At 33.3% G+C, this 18,579-nt stretch overlaps 2 protein-coding genes across 3 annotated transcripts in view; both read left to right on the forward strand.

Annotated features, from left to right (window-relative positions):
* Nos (Nitric oxide synthase) overlaps window positions 1-1,604 on the forward strand; it is a 114,892-nt gene extending 113,288 nt beyond the window's left edge. For both annotated transcript variants that reach the window (XM_076113170.1, XM_076113171.1), the window contains one exon: window positions 14-1,604. In XM_076113170.1, coding sequence (XP_075969285.1) covers window positions 14-124 — 111 coding nt within the window. In that variant the 3' untranslated portion in view covers window positions 125-1,604. The remainder of the gene's footprint in view (window positions 1-13) is intronic.
* A 9,557-nt stretch (window positions 1,605-11,161) lies between these two features.
* The window catches only part of LOC142972243 (nitric oxide synthase-like), a 46,894-nt gene continuing 39,476 nt past the window's right edge, over window positions 11,162-18,579 (forward strand). The window contains exon 1 of the mRNA XM_076113172.1: window positions 11,162-11,593. Within this exon, the coding sequence (XP_075969287.1) occupies window positions 11,396-11,593 (198 nt within the window). The 5' untranslated portion in view covers window positions 11,162-11,395. The remainder of the gene's footprint in view (window positions 11,594-18,579) is intronic.

The raw sequence follows: 18,579 nt of genomic DNA on the forward strand, positions 1-18,579 counted from the left end.
AAATTGAATGTAGGAAGAGAACCGCTACCATGAAGATATCTTCGGCATCACCCTCCGCACTGCTGAGGTTCACTCTGCGTCGCGGGAGTCAGCTCGCAGGAACCGTGTGGCGGCGCAGCCTTGACGCCGATCCTCGCGCTTCCACGCCAGTACGCTCACCTAGCCCGACTACACCCACGACTAGCGCATCAAATACTTCAACTGACTTGACTTCGACTAATCATATGGATACTTCGTCTCTTTTACCCTCATCGTCGGCAATTTCAAAGCTTGAATTTTAAAGGAATTTTCATTATTTAGCGTCGTCAATTTATATTGCTGATTAAAAAGAGTCAATTATATCTATTTTGGCTTTGGTCAAGCATCGTTTAGGCCGGTCGGTCGCTACGGAGGTTGTGCATCGTAATGGATCTTGAATTTATTGTACATAGTCCTCACTAGCCACGCCAGAGTTACATTCCATTTCAGTATTATTATTTTTGGATGCTCACTCGCAGAGGCTGCTGAAATGTTTATAAATATGTGTAAAATTATTTTAAAAGAATTCCAAGCAGGGTGATTTTATATTTAATAACGCACAAAATGCATTACCATCTGACAAGTTCTACTTGAAAGCTTCACAATTTAACAATCAAGTATATTGACTTTAAAACATTTCAAATAATGAGAATTTACCAATTATGTAGTATTTAGATGTAATTTTATTCCATTTAATAATAATATTACATTATCAACGACCTTCATTGACGTCATAAAATAAAATATTGTCCACTTACTGCTAACAATATTTAAAAATATATTTTGTTAGTAGATAATCATTATAAAATTTAAACTAGTCTAGTTAGTCGCTAAATATTTCGGAAATTATTTTGATTTCGTTGTGGAGTCGCTGATCAACAACGATCATATATATTGTAATGCTTGTATTGCCAAATGTTGTACAGAATGTGGTACCTTAAACTTATTTTATGCTATCAATGTAAATAAAAATATTTTAGGTTTTACTGTAATCATGTACTGTATTATTTTAGAAATAAAACTTAATTTTAAGTTGAAATTGTTTAGAGATTTATCTAATGTATTATTTTTAAGATTTTCTATCAATGTTATCTACCAAACGACCATGTAATACGCGTTTAGGATATAAATATATAATGATCATGTGCAGCTATATAATAATGTTTATCCAAATGTATTTTAATTCGTGATTGTCCTTTATATTTGAGTATTAGGTGTGAGTGTTGAATTTGTGATCTTAAGAAATGTATTCATATTTTCTATTATTCGTATTATGAGAATTTAATATACAAATAAAAACTTTTCTGATGTTACTTAATATTTCTATATTAAAATATCATATAATAACTGTCTTTGCCGGATATTTACAAATTACGGATTTCATATCTTCTAAATTTAATCAAGTGCACATTTGAGACTAATAAAATGTTATTATCGAGTTCATATCACGCAAGATATTATCGTAAAGCACTATTTCATCTAATAATGACAACTGTTCGAAAATGTTAAAGAAGAAATATATGATTGAATTACGAAATATTTGTCTGTTATTGGTCAAATAAAGTTCCTTCGTATTCGAAAATGCACTCATGGATTTCATTTAACACCCTTGAACGACCTCTACACAGTAAGTTTGCTCCTTTAACGTGCTCAAGTTGCTCCTTTGACGTTTTTCATAGTGTGAGGAGTCAAATGTCAAAGAAAGTTTTTCTTTTGTTTTGTTCCTTGTAAATTGGAGCGGTGTCAAAGATATCTGAAGTTTTTGAGACGCAACCACAAGAATAATTTTATCGCAAGTGGATTCTTCTGTTGTGTTGTTAGTCTTTTTGATAAAACTAGCGTGGCCATTATGCTGAAACTAGTGATATTTAATTCATCATATTATAATTAGTGTCTATTATAGATATTAATAAGAAAATTAGTAATTTATTAAACATAGGTAAAAAATGTAAAACATTTACCATACAGCTATTAATGTGCCGCAAAGCGTGCTTCGACTTGTTAAGTCGCTTGTTAATGATCAGCAAACATTAATAACATAATACGAATATGAATTATTTAAAAGTAAATTCATAAATGCTAAAATGCTATAAGTCATAATAAATAAAATGCTATAACTTATAATAAGTTACAATTTTATTATTCGAGAATGGATCTAAAATAAGACTGTAAGATTCTTGTAAATAAAAAAGGACATCGAGACTATTTCGTAAAAAGGACATCGAATAAGAGCAATGAAACACAACTAATATTATTTTTAGATAATTCCTTAGCGGATATTTTGTCTTAGTCAGTGGTTTTTCAATATCAAACCTCGTTAGGCACACGTCACAAATTATGACCGATCGCAGTTATTGGTAATCTTTTTCATCTCAAACGTCATAAGCTGACGATATACTAAAAGGAGAATGTGTTTCAGTGCACGTACACAAAGGTAATAAGTTAAATCCCAAGTTCTAAGAAGTTGACAGTGACATGTATATTGAAGAATGACTGATTTGTGTGGTTTTGTCAAATGGAAGCCCGTTTTTTCCACACTTAAAGATGATCACGTAGATAAGGCAAGCTAAAACGTGATTGAAAACCAATTAAGGTTCATATAAAGTACGTCATCGAAATAAGCACAGCAGTAACATTAAAATCTTTATTTTTTGTGGTTAGTTACATAAACATTTTACTTATCCCTCATATAATATTTATTTACTAAACATATTTAGTAGATAAACTACATAAAATAAGATAGGAAATTCACGTGAACACGCATTTTTCCTTAGAGTGACGTGTCGGTTCAGGTTACACAGATAAAATGCGTGTTCGCGTTAATTTTCCCTATACTAAGCATGCAACGCAAACGCTTAAATTTTTTAACTAAGCTATTCTTGAAAAACACGTAACAATATAAGTAGTGCTTTGGTATTTAAACAGTAAAAGTATTATATGACAAACGACCTTATTCTTCCGAAGGTTTTACTTTCCTATGACTAAACACCGACATTTAGATGAAGCGTTCATAGAATTGAACTAGGAAATGTTGTAAGTTATCTTTCCACGTATCTATTACCATTCAATTGCAGTTCAATAAACGGAAACTTGTTTTAAGAATTGTCTAGAGTCAATTGACTAGACCTTGTTCTTTGTCATAATTAAAAGCATTTACATGATATCAATAATAGATAGCATTTTTTTTTACTTTTAATTTTTTACAAAATAGATACTGCTACGAGATGGCAGTATGATCTGGACATGAGTCTTGGAAGATGGCAATAAGGAGACAAGCGACCGAAGGGACTGGAAGTCTACGTCTACGGGAGAGGCCCAATACCCAGCAGTGGGGCACTGAATCGCTTCAGTGCCCCACTGCTGTGTAGAAAATGTAGATGAACTTAGCCTTATTGCTGCAATACAGTCTATTCGACAACACTAATTTATTAAATCTTACTTTAAAGTTAAGACAAAGCTTTCTTAGTCTTGTTTAAATATTAATTCGATTCGACTCAACAAAGTCTCTATCAAGCATTAGCCTAGTGCTCCCGATTAATATTTGATTGGTTTTAGGAAAAGCGCAACACTGTATAAATTTGAACGTGCTGCTTAGGGAAATAAGGTGATTATCATTCAATCATTCATGTTATCTGTCTGTAAGCGATTGCCATTGGCTTTCTTTAAGTAATGCATGTATTGTAGGTAGTTTAAACACAAACATTATAGTTTAAATTAAAAATCCGAAGTATTTAATTATGTCTTCGATCTCTTTAACTGCCATTATAAAAGGTAAAAGCCCTTTTTTTAATTTACCATCTAAAAAATGTATTACTGTACTTTGGCACCCACAACTAGTTTTGAGCAAAGTGCAAAACATATACGTGGTAGATACGTACTTACTCATGAATGAAGTAAGATTAATCGGTAAATCATTTGAGTCTACACAAAAACGCAGTAGCCGCAAATTTTGGGCTTTTGTTCTGTGGTTCAATACAATCATACTGCGCATTGCGTAATTAATCAATGACTTCGATATTTTCCATAATCTGAATATTAATTACTTATCGGTGTTTAATTTACTTTCAGTCGATCGGTTTAATATTTCCAATGCAGAGAATATTATAAAATGACTAAATAAAGATTCGGAATATTTATTTTTGTATTATCAACTTGATTTATTTACAATGCAGATGGAAATCAGTAATTGGTTATCGGTCGATACCAAATTGGGATAACTGAAAGTGATACTGTGATCTGTTTGTCGATTGTGAGGTTTATCACGAGTCACACTGCATAATTATCATGTTATAATGTGGATCGTTAGAAATCACGGCTACCTACATATATTTTTTGGAGCTCCATAATTCTGCTTAAAATGAGGTCTCTAACACAATGAGAACATGAATTGTAACTAATTGTGACCAATACTACTATTTTGTATTTATATGTTTTGCTGTACTCCATACGCTTTCAAATTTTGAGTGACATACTTCAGGTGTTTCGAAGACTTTAACAGGTACGTGTTAGGCAAAATTTCAATGTTCTATTTCAGGTTCGATTAATTAAACCGTTTAAAACTTATACCCTAAAATAAAATAGGGATATCAGGACCCTAATTTGTCAAAATCGGTTCCGTAAGTAATTTAGACCGTCATCATCGTATCGGTCAGGTGAAAGGATGAGTGAAAAGCGATTAATGCGAGGTTTTATCGAGCGAATACAAGTGGAAACTCACGGTGGACGACGCAAAAGGACTTATATCGATAAAATTAGGCACAAATTGATCGGTATTTAAAGTGTCTTTATGATCATAAACGACTAGGAGATTGAAAATCTACAACTTTAATAAAATTAAACGTATTTTTTTGTGAAAAACTTTAATTACATTAAAATGTCTATCTTTTTCATAGCTTGGGAAAGGGCTGTATCCAAAACCCGGTAGACTGGTGTTCATAATGATTTCTTAGCATAATATTAATATAGTGGTAACCGCGACATTGGAAAGAGAATAATGATTTAAAAAAATGCATTTTGTTTTCATTAATAAGAACCTATTAAAGGAATCAGTGCGTGAATCCTTAATTCAGGTTAACGACACTTAACAAGTCGAATGAAGCGTAGTGCGAATAAGCTATTTAGAGAACGCTATTTTAATGAAAAGTACTTGCGTTATGGAATGCAATCCTAAATGAAGGAACGGTTAAGTGCTTTATTGCATTGAGCAGTGGAACAACTACAAACAAAAACCGTCTTTTTAATAAAAGTAAGAGACCAAAAACTGGTCGCATCTCGATATTATATTATTATGAATGTCATCTCGTCCTACGCGCACAGCGGTTATGGTACTTTGATGTACGATAAGATCTGTGAATTCAAGAATAGCAAATTCCCAGCGATAATACAATTACGGAGTATCACGGAGTGCGAACAACAAAATACACGTATCTATAGTAATATTATAAACCTGAAGATTTTGTTTGTTTGTTTGTTTGAACGCGCTAATCTCAGGAACTACCGGTCTGATTTGAAAATTTATTTCAGTGTTAGAAAGCCCATTTATTAAGGAAGGCTATATATCATCACGCTACGACTAATAGGAGCAGAGTAGCAATAAAAAATGTTACAATAACGGGGAAAATTTTGACCCATTCTCTTTTATGTGACGCAAGCGAAGTTGCGCGGGTCAGCTACTCATATATATACATACTCTAAGTTTACCAGCACATATTTTTGAACAAAAGTGCATCGGCGAGAAATTGTAAACAAAAATAGTGTTTAGAAATAGAAGCCAAACGTAGTTTGGTGTTTGGTGGTGTTTGAATGTTAAACAGTGTTCACTCATAAAACACTACAAACTTTATAATAACAAGTATTATGCACAAACAAGAATATTGGCTTCTTCGAAAATTATCTCTGCTGTAGAATCGAACTTTATTTTGTTATCTTTTTAGTGTGACTAAATTGGTTGAATGATAAAGTTTTTTAAGGTTTTATTTGAAAGCACAGATCCGGGTCTTGCATTTTTCAGTAATTTATTTCCTTTTAAGTAATAATTGAGAAATTTAATCGTGTACTGGCTCCTTTAAATTAAATAAAAATAAATTTATATTAAATTAAATTTTCAAGATTATGGGTTATTACAACAAAATCAGTCGCAGATCTCAAAAAAAGGCCTGCTTCCAATATTATTAATTCAGACGCTATGACTCATAACTTTATGAATAAAACTACACTAGATAAGCCGGTAAATAGTTCACACTATAACGAGTAGGCACACTGTAATCCACTTGAAATAAATCGAGTTCCCATGTCATTGAGAGTAGCGATAACGATAACATACAATGCATTAAGATACGCCACTTCGGCTTTACTATAAACCTTTAGAACAATAAAAGCGTTAAATATTGAATTTAATAGTTTACTTGACGATTTTTAAACTTTTTATTATCATTTTGATCTATTTTTTTATTAACTTTTCGTATAGTTTGTGGTCAACTTAGTGTCAAAGTAATTCAAGCCACACGTAAGGCCTTTATTTGTTTTGAAGACTGTTACCATAATCGAAAACATCTGGGACCCACATTTCAACCATAGATGCGTTCAGCTCTTTTACCACTAAACGATCATCCATCTATAAAATTACCGCTTCAAGGATTGCTTAACCCACAGATCGCTTACTGACGGCACGATCACTGGCTGTGATCTAATATTTTACGGGAATTACAATTTGCAGTTTTTCATCACCTTGGTTTAGTTGACGTTTCGTTTGGCCGCAAACTTGATTTCAAGGTAAATATGAATGAATGTGAATAATTGCATTTATCCCCGCATAATATTTATTATATTATGGAATTGAATTTCCCCAATACAGTGTAACTTTGTTGAACATCCATAGATTTAAGTATATAGGCGGGTACAGACTGCTGCAACGCAACATGCAATGCAACACGAAACGAGCATTGCATCAGTGTAGACGCGGGGCGCGCACAACGTGCGCACGAACCGCGCATGTACCTACTCACATCTGTTTCCGAGATGCGCGCGAACGGATCGCTCAGTCTGCAAAGAACACACATTGTTCTCATTGTCTTGTTCCATGTTCGCGCGCGTCTAGCCGTACACACCACACAACCTGTCCACACTGACGCTCCGCGCATACTGCGCGCCTCTTTGTGTTCGGGGAAAAAACCGACAAATTTCGGGTCGCTACGCGCAAGAGTTGCAACAATCTGTTCGTGCGCGTAGTGGACGCGGTTCGTGCGCGCAAGGCGTCTACACTATGGGAATTCTGTTACTTTACATGATACATTGCAGCAATGTGGACGTCAAATTCTTGCATTGCATGTTGCATTACATGTTACATTGCACCAATGTGTACCCGGCTTATATGGATACTAAAGTGCGTTTTCATTTTATCTAAACCATTTCATAGAAAAGAATATTTAAAATTCCTTTCTTAAAGCATTTCAAATAGCATAAATTCCAGACGTACAATGCTACATTTCAAACATGCGAGATAAAAATGTAATGAATTAATCATTAGACAGCTTATAACTACACAATTGTCACAAAGTACATATAATAAGAATTTACGCATATAATAATTACCTTGTAATACTGTCATACATAAAGCTTGGGACTGTGCTGCTTCTACCAAGTCTGTTTCAAATAATGTACTAATGTTTTAATGTACAATGTTTTACTGTGTCCTACCAATAAGTTTTCTTTTGAAGATTATTACTATTTTTATTAGCTTAAATTTTAAATTAGATTTACTCAGTTTTTTTTTGAGTGTACACAGTAAATCATCAAATCATCTTGTATCAAGCAAATTGACATTTTAAAAGAGCAAGCCGTGAGTTTCTTGCCGTTTCTTCTCACGAGCAACCAGCTTTTCCGAAACGGACAAAAGAAATACAAATACTTGACTATTTCAAATACTTTGTGAAAAGTTTACGAAATAAAGGATATTTTGAATTTGAATTTGAATTTGTCCCTAGTCATCTATGACGCACAGTATAAGTAAATATAATATATTTTATAATAGGGGGAGTCCTTACCAGTTTCATTGGAAACTTATTACTTTTCAGACGTGGTATGACAAAGTACAATAGTGTGTTCTAATGATATCAGTCATCTTAGGTACGTGAACGTCATTCAACACGGATCACGGTACGCGGGAGTAACCGGTTTGATATTATTTTAATAAAGGATATATTTCCTTTTAAACTATACGTTCCATCATAGTTAAAGATTTGTTATTAATTAATAATAAAACCATTGTCACCGACAGTCATCTATGAAAAAATGCATGAATGTTGTACTTTGTGTCCGTTGTTTGTATGTTCGAAAAGACCCACGACACAAGAGCAATTCTTAATGCGGGAGTCGTCTTCTTTTTTAAGAATGTGACGTAAGCAAATAATGTTTGTAAGATTCGTAGCAAGCACGTTCTTTGGTTTCCTTACCCTCACGGGGAAAATATCTCAATTAATGTATGAATACATGTATCAAGGAAATTTTAATTTGTTTCTACAATGTTTCTTTAGTTAATTATAGGTTTGATCTTATCTAATAGATAGATTTATGTGTGCGTAATTTCTAGTGAGCAATATAGTGCACCCTTTTTCCTGATATGTATATGTAAAATGTCGTAATTATATCTTGTTCCACGCATTGATAATAATATTTAAAATTTAACATTTTACCTCCAGACTTTACCTGTATCCCTCCATTTGATAGCATTTGAGTACATACATAAAAGTATGCAGAAAAATACTCGACGCAATATTATACGAATTACGTTTTTCTTGTTTAAGCTTTTAATTCATACAATATATCCTGCAATAGAGACTACGTACAACCTATTGAATAACATAAAATCATCTCGTTCCTCATGATCATTTTGTACAAAAATCAATACTAGTTTTTGCTGGTGACTATCGCCGCACCTTCATAATTACTATACATCCACGCCCTCAAGTTGACTTTAATAGACTGCTTGTCAGTTATAATGACTGATGGACTAATTTGGGATATTAAAAATAGAAAACACCGTCTACATACCAAGAATCAATGAGCTATTTTCTAAAGAAGACTGTATCCTATATATCCTTAAAAATAGTTAAGTGCACTAGACATTCTGAGTACTTTTAAAGCTTAGGGACACGAAAGCCTTCAGCTAGAAAGAATACCAATTGACAATATAATATTTTCGAGATTTAGACAAGGCACACATTACACTTTCCCAAATGTACGTATATGGCCCGTAGCTCTAAAGGGCATAATGGGTTACAAAAGTTAAGAAAACATTACACACTGGCAGCTTTTGCAAACATTTTCATAGTTCGATCTATGCAAAGTCTTAGTGCATAGCATTACATTACATTATAAACTACCCAAAACGAAGATACACTCTAAATTTATCAGTTCAATCATATGATTGGTACAAACCACACATTTATAAGTGGGTCCATTTGAGCCCGGGACTCCACATTGCGATCGAATCGCGTCATCCTTTGTACGAGACTGATTAATTTGCGATTGTTAGTACAGATAGCGAAGGTTTTGATCGACAATCATAACGTAGATTTATATATTCTTGAGGTTTATTACTATACGATTTCTAAGATATGTAACTATAAAATTTTAATATTGGACATAGGAAAGGTGGTGCAAATGAATGTAAATGGAGTAGAATAAATCTGTAGAGACAAGTACTGTTCTATACATCATAGCTTACCCTCACGGAAAAAGCGTGAATTTTAGTATATGTGTATTGGATAGAAAAACTTCAACAGCTAAGCAACACCATCTATAGCATTGAAGATATCTTGAGTTACAAAAATGTTTTTTTTTTTAGTTTTTTGCATCACTATGTCAGATTATGATGTCACGTAGTAGGTTTTTCTTTATTCTTATCGGCTTATTTAACATGTTTTTATTACAAAACAAAATTTCTACAAAGTACTGCTTCATAATATATTTTCTTATGTGTAAAATTATGTGGTGGATTAATTTTCAAGCCCTCTTTGCTCTACATGTTTAGAATACAGAATATAAAACAAGTGCAAAGACCTCTTACAGGCAGTAAGTTCGATCATTTAATTTGTATTATTAAATGTGATATTTATTTGTTTGCTTAGATTCCACATTTATATGCTCGAAGCATCTATACGGGTTCAATAAAAATATATTAGGTTTTAAGAATGTCTCGTCAGAAATTAAATCTATTTACAAAGTCTGGTCACATTAGAAATTTGTTGTTTATTCCCTTCGTAAAGCGACTTCATGTTTAAAATTTTGTACTGTACTGAGCATCAGCCTAACAATAAGCTAAAGTACTTTGTAAATTTAGTCATCGCATTGTTTTTTTTATGTTATTGATTCTGTTTCAAGGTCGCGTGTCATTCATCTCGTGTAGTCGAGTTATTGATATCATGTGGGAGGCACCGTGGAATGTGAGGCTTCATAGTAATTATGATTCCTTGGAGAAATCTACGAAAACGTCCTACTATCTATTGTTCTATTTTAATCACGAAGTATGAGTAATATGTTCCTTTTACTGTTAATAGAGTTTGGAATAATGTAAGATTGAACATTGCTCACTCTAAAAACATAGAACAATATGACTGCTAAAGTGCTTGAAATCTTTGATCTTCTTTCTTGCATTCCGAGGGTTACAATAGCAAAAAACCTTTATGCAGCGTGCATATTATATGTGCCATTCAAATGAAAACAAGACCAATAATAATTCGATGTAGATGTTATTATTAACACTTTTGCATAATATAGCTCACAGTAAATACAATGTAATTATGATATTATATAATGAAGGAGTAGGAAATATTGGCTATATTTTAACAATGACAAATCAATCATCAAGTACATCCGTGTACATTACCAGACATTATACAGACAATGATGCAAGCTCTCATAATACGTAGGTAACAGGGAAATGTCACTTCACTTCCCCGTAACCTTAGAATACTTTCTAATCATTTTGATACGCGCACAAAATCCGGATTACAGTGACCAAAGTTTGTCTACCTGATAATGCCTCTCGCGACATAATTGTTACCTTGATTGAAGCTGATAACATCCGTCATCTAGCCAGTGAGCCGTCGTAGAGTCTATAGAGCGAAGGCGGCGCGGGCGCACGGTCCGACACGCGATTGTTGATGTTTTTTGCCGACTACTTCGATTGCCCGCACAGTTGCCGAGACAACAGACTTTAATTCTCCTCCGGACCTGCTCCGGTATGCATATATATTATGCTGCAAACCACGCCGCCGTCAGTTTGACCGTTACCCTCGCGAGAGTCAGTGATCGAGTTCGCGTCTAATGTCTATGCGGAGTATACATTGTTAAGTTTTGGTTGTAGACTTTCGGAAAAATGGAGCACATTAACGGTTCTCGAAAATGTCCTTTTAATGGTGAAAGTGAACAATTAAATGGCGATAAAGATAATGGTTTTGTTAAGACGCCCCTGCGCATCAAGCTTCCTCAAGCATTGCCGCTGAAGAATCATGTTATTGACTTCGAGTCTGCTGACAACTTGCACTCGAAAATTGATGAAGAATCTACTAGTGTTGTAAGTAATATACATTCAACTTTTTCATAACTTTAAATATTTTTTTTAGTTTTGGTAGGAAGCGTGTTAAAGTGTGTGTAATAATTTCCAAATTGTAAGTGATCGTTCGTATATCAATGAAAGTGTTTGTATACACAGCTGTAATTTTATTCTTCGACCACTCGTTTGATTAATTAGTCTATAAAATTTATTGGGGTATGCGTGTAGAGTGTAGACGTAGTAGCCCACCGCGTGATCTTATAAAATACAATTAGAACGATTCATTGATGATATTACCTACATTGTACGCGTATACTTTGTGTAAATTAAACGTTCATTGCTATTTATAGTTACGAAGAAAAATTTTTAATGCTTTATTCTCGCAAAAATGCTTTGATGTTTTCTTAGCTATAAAGCGCAAAACTATACCTTATTTATTCGGAATACAATAATAATAAATTGTGATCCAGGAAAAAATTACATGCATTTTTTGGTTTTGACACTATCGGTTTGTAAAAAGTCATAATTATTTTGGTTGTGTTGCGTCAAAAAGGTTTCTTTATATTTATTACATGGGTTTAAGCTAAAAATGCCCAAATAAGAGGTGATTGATTCTCTAAGATAATCTGATAAAAGTGTAATCTTGTAAAACATGTTTACGTATGATAAGACTCTTTCACGTGCCATACCAGTTGCTTAAACCTGTTTTGATCAAGAAAATAATAACATCTTATTACAATATATTTATTTTCATTAAAATATATTATCAAATTTTTATGATATATTTTGTTTAAATTATTAGATAATCTAGAAAACTATAATTCTAATTTTGACCTATAACTTTTTAATAGCAGAGGTCATATCTTAACGGTGTTAAAAATACTTAATTAAAGGCGGTTTTACATTTAATACCATTTGGAAAAAACTGATCATATCTGTATAAATTAAAGAACTTTTGAAGAATTTAGAGCTTACGAATTTTATAAATGTCAGCTACAAGGAAGAATAAAGTTTTATAGTGAGGTTTCTTCATAAAAATGTTTATGAACGACAGAAAAAATATTTTCACATACATTACTTGTTAGCTATAGATTGTCGTCATACATTTATATATAAATGAATCAATACTCTAATTAAACTAGATGTCATCAATTATAACAATTTCCGTCCCAATTCAAGTTCACGGTTTTGTACCTATTAAAAATGTCACAACATATTAAAGAGCTTGTATTTAAATAATCAAGTTTTATACATACTGTCTTACTTATAAACGTTGTGCAAGCTCTGATTAGTTATACAGTGTTTTGTCACTTTCACTCTTATACATTTTCAACATTGATTGATAGTGACAAAAAACTACATAATCAATCAAAGCTTACACTACGTTTATTAGTAAGTTTGCTTTTACAAAACTAGTGTAATAACATTATATTTGCTAGACTCTTAAAGAGGGTTGACGATAGGCAAAAGATCAGCCGACTCCCCTTTGTTGTTGTGTTTTTTAGGAAGATGTGTTGTCTTGTCCCCTCGTAATATGGGATAAGGTCAAGAGAAAGAAGGAAACCAAATAAATATAATTTGTTCGATTCTTCAGTGTATTTTTGAATGTTCGGTTTATTTTTTATAGTTGATTCTTTATCAGACATTCCTATAATTCGATGCAAATGTCAAATTTGCTAAACACTTTACGTTTAAACTAAGCAGGTTTGAGGAGCCAGTTTTAAGACATAAAAAATACAGAGATAAAGTAAAAAGGAAAACTCGTTTCGAGCATCCGTTCCCTTGCACACTAGCGGTTAAACCGCGACAGCGACAAGCCGCGCGGTTAACCTCTTTTCCAGTAGCTCGATTCTCTACAACTATCGACTACCGACAACCGGCTAGCTATCGAAATTGTGACATTTCGAATGTACTGCCAAAATGTTTCCTACGACACCCGTCAGAGGCACTGATCAGATTTTCATACAAAATTTCTCGATGACAGGTCGGTTGTCGGTAGTCGATAGTAAAAGAGAATTGAGCTACAGTTTATCGCCTATAATAGTACGCCCTTAACCGCCTAGGGCTTTCTTTCGGTTGCATTTTAAACTGTAGCGCGATTATCTACAGTCGGTACCATCAAGTGTCGAGAATTTGACATTTAAAATGTACTGTAAAAATAATTCTTGTGACATCCGCTTGAGTCCCTGATTAGATTTACATTGAACATTTCTCTACAGCTGGTTGAAGACAGTTGATAATGGTAGAGGATCGCTCTTCTGTAATCGCGCGGCTAGCCTCTCCCGCGTTTTACCGCTAGTGCATAGGTGGACGTTTTGTAGAAAACTAATAATATAGTATTAGTATTGTCAAACATAGCCTGCGATCGCGAATAACACATGTTTTGTACAAATAAAACAAGGTCCATATTTATACTGCATTTTGTATTTACTAGACTAACTAATGACGTTTGTACTACACTCAAACGCGCAAATGCTATTTTGTACAGAACAGTATGCGTCTGCGCAAATCGCCATTTTATATTCACCTGATAAAAACAATCAAACTCGGTGTACCGGCAAGAAATAATGATTAATCGAAAATTCATTTACTAGCAGTACAATTATTTTTTTTAGTTTTGAATTCATCTTTTGTATTATGTTATCTTATTACAAGGTTTTAATTAAAGTAATTAGATACAGGTTTCGGCAACTTTTATACCTACCGACTTAAAAAATGAGAAGGATTTTAAGTCGATATTTTTGTAGGTTTTCGTATTACCTCATAACTTTGTTGCACATACCGTTGTCGTCACTTCAAAAATATCATCAAAATGCTTAAAAATATTGCCAAAAGATTGTTTGGGAATTAATTGAAAAACAAGCTTTGAGTATAGACAGCAGAATACCGGAGGCTAAGACTCTATTGTATACAGGATGTATTGCATTGATTGAATCAATATTTACAACTCTATAATAACATTTTATTCGTGGAATGCGTTTTAGTGCTAGTCTTTTTATGATCACGACCTTGATATATCAAAATACGATGCATTAATTGTAAAAAAGAGAATTGAAGTTATATAATATGTAAAAACAAGGAAAATAATTTGAAAATATGATATTATATGAAGATTCACTTATAAGGATGATTATTATGAATTTTTGTAATATATAATCCATAGAGCCATTTTGATTAAGACTGTTAGATCTTTAATTCTTCTTTTTTATTCTATTTATTGTGCTTTGTGTTTATTATATTTCATAACAGTCTTTCTTGTGCATAAAACAAATCAATTAAAGTATCAAATAGTTCGACCCTGGCTCTTAAACTAATAAAAGTAACCGACAGACGTTCGTATTTTTAGTATTAGTATGGAATATATTTGATTATCAATATATATACAATTAATTATACGTATACAGGGTGTCCCAAAACTCAACGATAATCCGAGTCAGGATGAAAGGCCAAGTCATTCCGGTACTAGGAAAAATAAAAACAAGATTTCATGCCACTTAGTTCAGCCATAATAGACATTTTTCAAAAAAGTTGAAATTCCACACCCTTGCTCGCATTTTCAAGTCCTGTAATCACCAATGTCACAATTTCGCTGTGTTTTTTTGAATTTCGTGATCCTCATTAAATATGCTATTAATCGTAAAACAAATGAATGCACAAAAAATTGTTAATTTAATAAAAAAAGTTAAGTTTTAGTGAGTCATAGTTCACAAAAATATCTTTAGTTAACTTTGATGCTTTATTTTGAAAAAAAAATGTACTGCACTACCCTTGGCAAGTTATTTCAAAAGTTGGCGCATTTAATCAAGATTTCAAAATGGTGCAACACTTGCCACTTTTCTTGCCATTAAAAATGTTATTTTTATTTGAACGAAGAGTATCCCCGCAGATGGATCGGACGCAGTGGTACAATTTTATGGCCTCCTCGTTCCCCCGATCTAAATCCAGTAGATATTTTTTACTGGGAATGCATAAAATAAAAAGTCTATTCAAAATCAATACAAAATCTATCAGAACTTCGCCAGAAAATTGACACAACGTCAGAAGAAATAAATGCAGGGAATTTTGCTTGACTGGTGAAAGATCTTTTGTACGCCGTTGCAGAGCCTGTATTCGTGCCAGAGGGAAGCAATTCTTCTTAGTAAAGAGGTAATCGAGTCAGTCCATAACCAATAATAAATAAATAAAATAAATAAATTTAACCCATTAATGTCCCACTGCTGGGCAAGGGTCTCCTCCCGTAATGAGGGAGGGGTTAGGCCTTGAGTCCACCACGCTGGCCAAGTGCGGGTTGGGGACTTTGAATGCCCTCAATAAATGTTTTAAATATATTTTAGGCATGCAAGGTTTCCTCACGATGTTTTCCTTCACCGTTGGAGCATGTGATTATTATTTCTAATACACACATAACTTCGAAAAGTCATTGGTGTGTTGCCTCGGGTTCGAACCTGCGACCACTGGCGTGGGAGGTGTCAACTTATACCACTCAGCTATCACTGCTCACCATAACCAATATTTAATGTAATAAACATAATAAGTAAAAATAATAAAAAAAAACAATGAACGAACCATTGTTCTTATTTAACTATCCTCCTTAAACTAAAGTAATTCCGAATTGCTTTCCTCTGGCACGAATACAGGCTCTGCAACGCCTTACAAATGACCTTTGCACCAGTCAAGCAAAATTCCTTGCATTTATTTCCTCTGACGTTGTGTCAATTTTCTGGCGAAGTTCTGATAGATTTTGTATTGATTTCGAATAAACTTTTTCTTTTATGCATTCCCAGTAAAAAATATCTACTGGATTTAGATAGGGGGAACGAGGAGGCCATAAAATTGTACCACTGCGTCCGATCCATCTGCGGGGATACTCTTCGTTCAAATAAAAATAACATTTTTAATGGCAAGAAAAGTGGCAAGTGTTGCACCATTTTGAAATCTTGATTAAATGCGCCAACTTTTGAAATAACTTGCCAAGGGTAGTGTAGTACATTTTTTTTTCAATATGAAGCGTCAAAGTTAACTAAAGATATTTTTGTGAACTATGACTCACTAAAACTTAACTTTTTTTTATTAAATTAACAATTTTTTGTGCATTCATTTGTTTTACGATTAATAGCATATTTAATGAGGATCACGAAATTCAAAAAAACACAGCGAAATTGTGACATTGGTGATTACAGGACTTGAAAATGCGAGCAATGGTGTGGAATTTCAACTTTTTTGAAAAATGTCTATTATGGCTGAACTAAGTGTCATGGAATTTTGTTTTTATTTTTCCTAGAACCGGTATGACTTGGCCTTTCATCCTGTCTCGGATTATCGTTGAGTTTTGGGACACCCTGTATATGTGTATCACTTTATTATAAAAGTTCAAGGTTGAAAAACAAAAGTGATAGTTAATCCAGTATTAAAATATTATTAATAGTTTTAACATTTTAAGACATATTTCAGCCAGCTTTATATAATTTATTTATTTACTGTAAACATGAGTATTCCCAATGCACACCTTTGGTTATTAAAAAAAATTAAAAATAAATCAAGTCCCGTTTGTAAGTCCTAACTTAACTTCATTTTATAATCCAAAGACGAGCCATGTAAATAAAAAATATAAAAGTGTCAATGAAGTTACAATGTTCATTTGCCACGCAAGCTCGCTTCCATACAAATTTAACCCCGAAAGCTTTTGGTGAAAAATCAGGGATTATTGTTCCGTGACTTCATATTCAATGCACATTGTACTTTTATTTTATACGAGCAATGACTAGGACTTTAAAACAGATATATTTTAGTACAATCGAATCTTATAGTAAGTCTTTTTGTAAACGTAATATTCAAGATTAAAGATTAGCTATCTGGATGTTCAAAAAGTGATTAATATCAGTTTCTCAAGCACCTGTGATGCGTAATGCTGATAATAAAATACGTTGTTTTGATTATATTATCAGCATTGCTTCAAAGTTTACAACAAAATTCGAAACAATTTAACTGACGGCTTTCGTAGCTCAGTGGTTAAGAATCAATTACGTCGGAGAGTCGTTAGTTGGATTTGCACACAGAAAAAATATTTGTGCGATCCACAAACTGTTGTGTCAGGTTTGGTTGTACTTTGTGTCCGTCGTTAGTATGTTACTAAAATTCCCTGCGACACGAGAGCTATTGTTAGTGCGGGAGTTGGAGTTGTTGTTACAAAAAAATATATATTTTGTACGGTTCAAATCCAGGAGTGAGTTAAACGGGAACTGCGTAATTATTCAGTTAATTTCAACATCAAAATCCATATAGAATATTCCATAGAAACACGTTTCAATGCAATTATGAACGTAGATATGAATTGTTTAGAGTTGGGAGCCAAACGCATTGTGGTGTCTGGCGATGGCTGAACTAAACACTGTTCACTCATAAAGCACTATAATCGTTACGTTACAACAACAACTATTATAAGCAATATTGAAATAACAAGATTAAAGTCCCTTGGAATAGATACATATTTTTCTCAAAATGTATTTCAGCAGAAACAGGCGGAAAAAGTCCCAAGCAGAAGGTTGAACGATACACTTTGAACGATGGTTTAGTTAGGCATATTTTTTTCTTAAAACTTCTTAAACTAGCGGCTTCATCCGAGCTTGACTAATTTACTTATAAACACAGTGATAATATAAAAAATATCATTGTTAAGTAAGGGTTAAATCTTGCTCTCTTTATAATAGGTGCCTGGTAGTTCTAACTAGAGCCAGCTAGCTATTACAAACTGTACCTTTTACTGACAAAAATAACCACACCAGACAATTAAACAAAGCTGCAGCGAAAACTCAAAAAATGGGACCAAAAACCGTGAAAAGTTAAACATAAAATTTTCAAGTAGAGTTGAGAACTCTCGTCAGTGCTTGGTACGATTGTGATTTTATCGCGATAGCCCCGGGGGATCTTCGCGGAGTGCTGCCTACCGTGAAACGAGGCGGAACTCGAACGAACGTGTTTATTACTTATGCGCTACACCCGTGGATGTC

This window comes from Anticarsia gemmatalis, chromosome 4, assembly GCF_050436995.1.
Source record: "Anticarsia gemmatalis isolate Benzon Research Colony breed Stoneville strain chromosome 4, ilAntGemm2 primary, whole genome shotgun sequence".
Lineage (NCBI taxonomy): Eukaryota > Metazoa > Arthropoda > Insecta > Lepidoptera > Erebidae > Anticarsia > Anticarsia gemmatalis.